Consider the following 5,545-nt stretch of genomic DNA (forward strand, 5'->3'; position numbering starts at 1 on the left):
TAATCTATTATAATTGAAGAGTCTCTTGAATGCAGCAATCAGTCTCCAGGTCCCATGATGCTAATAACAAAGTCAATGTTTTGTTTGTCCATACAGATTCATTAAGTAATAACAAAATTATGAAATAATAAATGATGTTTTAACTGATTATATCTTCCAGGCTAGACATGTGTAAGAAGAGGAAAGATGTATTAGAACATTTGTGGCGTCAAGGTCTCTGCACATAATGAATGTTTCTATGGGGAAAATGCTGAACCGAGTCAAGATGAGCATCATCTAAAATCTGCTGAGAATTCTTTTACCTTCTCAGTGAGGAAGATGAATTTTACAAACTGTACAGCAGAAACAATATTAAACAAATCCAAGACGGTAACTGAAAAAATGTTGATTTCCTTGACGTTGGCTGTAATTACAACCCTGACTACACTGTTAAACTCTGCTGTCATCATTGCAATTTGCACAACGAAGAAATTACACCAACCTGCAAATTATTTAATATGTTCCTTGGCAGTTACAGATTTTCTAGTTGCCGTTTTAGTTATGCCTTTAAGCATTGCCTATATAGTTATGGAAACTTGGACCCTTGGTTATGTAATATGTGAAATATGGCTTAGTATTGACATGACATGCTGTACTTGTTCCATTCTTCACCTTTGTGTCATTGCACTTGACCGATATTGGGCAATTACAGATGCTATAGAATATGCCAGAAAACGAACAGTGAAACGAGCTACAATGATGATCCTATCCGTATGGACAATTTCTGTCTTCATTTCCCTTCCACCTTTATTTTGGAGAAATCATCACAACCTAAGTAATCAAAATAGTTGCATCATTCAACATGACCATGTTATCTATACAATATACTCGACATTTGGGGCATTTTATATCCCTTTGATGTTAATACTTATTTTGTACTATAGAATTTACCATGCTGCAAAGAGCCTTTACCAAAAACGTGGATCAAGCCGACACTTAAGCAACAGAAGTAATGACAGCCAAAACTCTTTTACCCATTGTAAGCTTACACAGACGTTCTGTGTGTCAGAATTCTCCACCTCTGACCCTACTATGGAATTTGAGAAGATCACTGCATGTGTAAGAATCCCTCCATATGACAATGACATTGATCTGGCTGATCGTCAACAACAGATTTCTAGTTCGAGGGAGAGAAAGGCTGCTCGTATATTGGGACTTATTTTGGGGGCTTTTATGATGAGTTGGTTGCCGTTTTTCATCAAGGAACTTGTTGTTGGACTAAGCTTTTCTTCTGTGTCTCCACAAGTGGATGACTTTCTAACATGGTTGGGTTATGTTAATTCCTTAATTAATCCACTTCTCTATACTAGCTTCAATGACGATTTTAAGATAGCCTTTAAAAAACTCATTAGGTGCAAAGAGCACACATAAGGTATCCCAGGCATGATATCTGACTGTCTACTAAGCCTTAAAGGTGAGAACATACCACATGACACTGGATCAGTTTATAAATCATAAAATTACATTTTATCTCTTCTGGCTTAGTGTTTTCTTTATGTGCAGTCATGCAGTCTACTACCTCTGTTTTTAATTGGAAAAAAGCTGAATACATTTTATAAGATATAGGGACATTTCTAGTAATTATGTCAAGAAATTGTTCAAGGGCACATCGGTATTATTGCACCTTGACGCCACCAGGAACTACTGGTGGAGTCAAAATTGACCGTGGGGTAACGTCCCCTGTACCTGATTGGCTGCAGAGGTGCTTCGGCTGCAGGTTCAGGAAGGGCACTACAATGTACAGAAAAGGGATACAGCGGGCCTAGCTGCAGAAGGCATGCAGCGTCCCCATCTCCAGCAAGGGCTTCCCCGCTGGTAATCCTGAAGCCGGAAGCCCTGTAAGTTTGCCTGCACTGTGGGGGCTTAAAAGCGGGGAGGGAAATGCGCCGTGGAATGCCTTAAACGCTGCATTCCCCCCCCCCCCCCCCCCCCCCATCTCACTATCACATTGCGGCCGGGTTCCGGGACTCCAGAAAACCCGGGGGGAGAGACACTCAGAGCCACCGTCCGCATACTCCCCGATGACAGCAGGGCTCACACAGCGGCAACTTCCCCCCCATTTCACATTGAAATTGTGGCCGGCTTCAGGGAGGCCACTGGCTGGAGGGAGGGATGCACAGACACTGATAGACGCCGGACGCAGAGGAGGGATCACACAGCGCTGCAGGCCAGACAGCTGAGTGGATGCATACAGAAGGGAGGCAACAGCAGCAGGGGACTGCCACAGGGAGCATGGCTCCCTGAAGCAGTAAGCCAACAGCGCAGGGACTGTGACAGTCAGCCGAATGACAGGGATGCAACACAGCAGTGGCTAACTGACTGCGCCTCACTGACATGCCAGGGCACTTGAGCCCCTCATACAGTGCTGTACCTTGTAGGACCTTAAAATCTTCTCCCAATTGGGAGCTAGGGGTGTGAGAGGGGCGTTCCTCCTGTCAAACCCCTAGCTTCTGGTGGTGTCAAGATACAATAATACCGGGCACATCTACATAGGGGCAGACCATGTGGCTGCTAAATTGCTCTTGGAAAGGAAAGAACCTTGTTAAAGTAATCTGGGCTGTTTTCAAACTGACGCCATTAGCAGTTGTTGGATGGGGGTCCGCCACTCAGAAACCTCATCCATCAGCTGATCGTCTGGCCTCCTGTGAGTGTAGCGGGTCAGACATTGTCATCAGCCTCCATTCAGTGAGCAATTATCGCTGGGCAGACCTGTCCGGTATCTGCAACAGATGGATCGTCCCATGTAAAAGGCCCCTAAATCTTAGTAGGAGATCTGTGAGTGTGCTGGATGCTTGGTTTTCAGCTTTCCTCCCTCTCTTCTCATGCATTTTCTCATCAGCTAATTGCTGACCAGAACAAAAAACTTTGTTGTGGTTATAAATCAGCAAGTAAGAAAGTTCAGGAGAAGAGAGAAAAAGAAAACTAAAGCCCTTTTCCACTGCATTACTATAGTGCAAATCGCATATTAGATTGAGTGGTTTGCATGATAATTGTGCAGTGTGAACGCATGCAGTGAAAGACCGATCAGCACTAAATCGATGATCGGATCTTTCATGCAGACCATAAAATTATCATCGGTCTGCTGCTGCATTGTTCAGTTTAAACTGGCAGTTGTCCATCTGTATACTGTGAATGGAGGAGGGTTGGCAGGAACAATCCCGTCCACTGAGCGATAATCCTGTGTAAAAGCACAGGAACAATCATTGCTGGAAATGGCATGCTAGCAAGTAAGGAGGTGAGTAATTGGCCAAAAGGTCATGGTAAGGGATTGGCACTAGAGACCATTGTTGAGAAACGTTTTTGATTTTTACTGTGGGAAACCCTCTTTTCATGTACACCACTGCTACCAGTACCACTGGTAAATCTGAATAGTAACTGAAGAGAACAAGTGTCAGTGTTGTATGTTTCCTTTGTATAAGTGCTGCGTGTTTTCTGAGTATTCAAACTATTAAATTTCTGTATAAACAAATGAATTCCACTCTTCTGAGGCGTTCATCTGAGTAATTTGTTCCTGTTTATTGATTTATTGATATTTATCTACAAATTCCAAACAATATGGGAAGCAGTGTAATGATATCACATACTGATGAAAGATAATTCATCTTAAAGAAATTACACAGGAAAAGTAAGTCTGTATCAAACTGCCAAATCTCATTTCACATAACAAAGTTAAGTGGTATTGAAATAGTGAACAAATCATTTTTATGCTACAGTTTTCCCTGTTTTTGCCAGGGGCCTAATGATATATACAGTATATTCACAAATGAATGTCATCAAATTTGCTACTCTTCCGATCCATCAAGGATGGTCCCAGCAACAGAATTATTTCCAATCAAATAACCATTTAAATGTAGCCTGAAGACACGAGCTGATTTCTGCAGGGCTGTTTTAAGCATAAAGGAAGTCAGGTAAGGTTTAAAACAACTCAACATAATGCATTCTACAAAATAAGGCGCTACATACATATGAATAGAAATGACATGATATCTTCAAGTAAAACAATGGGTTGCAGAGAACGTTGTCATTCACTTTGATTGAACGATGCACCTAGTGGAAACTTGCTGTTCTCTATAAAAGCACGCAGGCACTAGGAAAATTAATGAAATGCCTACAAATTACCTACATATTTTGGATTCTGCAAAGCAATGAACTCCTTTAGTGGCAGATTTATTATTACCATGTCATGCCTCACAGGGCAGGTTTTTTAAATGAGTCAACAATGCAATTAAAACCCCGGAAGATTTGAGATGACAACTCAGTGCTCTGTGCATTTCAGCACTAGAGCTGTCCACAGAAATCTTCCAGGATTTAACTGCATGGTCAGTGTAGCAAGCCCCGGAGATTTTCTGGGCGTGCCACTAAAGAGGTTAAAGTGCCCAGAACTAACCCATAAAACATAAGCTCAGGGCCTATCTTCAACAGCTTTTATTTCAATATCAATACACCATTCAAATTGCGTTAAAAGATATGCATTTTTGATTTTACGATACATTAGACTACTTACATGTTTATCTACTATGAATTTGAAAAGGCTTCAGATACTTTCCCTTTTTTACATTTTATGTTGTAGCCATTTGCAAAACAAAATTCAACTTTTACCCATCATTCTGCACTCAATACCCGGAAACACAATGAAAGAAATCTTTGTTATTTTTTTTTTTCAATTTAAAACTAACATTTTGCATTGACATATGTACTTACACCCTGTACTCAGTATTGAGTTGAAGCACCTTTGGCAGAAATTCCAGCCTCCAGTCTTCTTGGATTTGATGCCACAAGGTTTTGCACACCTGGATTTGTGTATTTTCTGCCATTTTTCTCTGCAGATCCTCTCAAGCTCTGTCAGGTTGGATAGAGACTGCTGTAAACAGACATATTCATGTCTCTCCAGAGATGTTAGATTGGATTTAAGTCAGGGCTTTGGCTCGGCCACTCAAGGACATTCACACAGTTGCCCATAGGCCACTCTTGTGTTGTCTTGTTAGAAAGTGAGCTTTCTGCTCAGTCTGAAGTCCCCTGCGCTCTGGATCAGATTTTCATTAAGTAATACTTTGCTTTTTCCATAAACCCAGACCAGTCTCCCTGTCCCAGCCACTGAAAACTGCCCCCACGGCATAATGCTGCCACCACCATGCTTCACTGTAAGGATCGTATTGGGCAGGTGATGAATAGTGCCTGGTTTTCTCCAGGCATAATGCTTAGCACTTAGAATTGAGGCCAGAAAGTTCAATCTTGGTTTCATCACACTATAGAGTCTTCTTTCTCACAGCCCGAGAGTCCTTTTGGTGCTTTTTGGCAAACTGCAGACAGGTTTTCATGTGTCTTTTAATGAGGAGAGGCTTCTTTCTGGCCACTCTGCCATAAAGCCCAGATTGGTGGAGTGCTGCAGTGATGGTTAACCTTCTGGATGTTTCTCCCACCTGCACACAGGATCTTTGAAGATACGCCAGAGTGACAATTGGGTTCTTGGTCACCTCTCTTACCAAGGCCCCAATTACTTAGTTTG

The 5,545-nt window shown here is 41.9% G+C and overlaps 1 protein-coding gene across 1 annotated transcript; it reads left to right on the forward strand.

Annotated features, from left to right (window-relative positions):
• Nucleotides 1-315: 315 nt before the first annotated feature.
• On the forward strand, nucleotides 316-1,410 carry HTR1E (5-hydroxytryptamine receptor 1E). The gene has a single exon (XM_066590564.1). It carries the CDS (start codon nucleotides 319-321, stop codon nucleotides 1,408-1,410), a length of 1,092 nt encoding a protein of 363 aa, XP_066446661.1. The 5' UTR covers nucleotides 316-318.
• The last annotated feature ends 4,135 nt before the right edge of the window (nucleotides 1,411-5,545 follow it).

Source organism: Eleutherodactylus coqui, chromosome 1 (assembly GCF_035609145.1).
Source record: "Eleutherodactylus coqui strain aEleCoq1 chromosome 1, aEleCoq1.hap1, whole genome shotgun sequence".
NCBI lineage: Eukaryota > Metazoa > Chordata > Amphibia > Anura > Eleutherodactylidae > Eleutherodactylus > Eleutherodactylus coqui.

What these genes read in the sequence shown, in the direction of transcription:
- HTR1E (XM_066590564.1), top strand. Translation starts at nt 319, where the DNA reads ATGAATTTTACAAACTGTACAGCAGAAACAATATTAAACAAATCCAAG.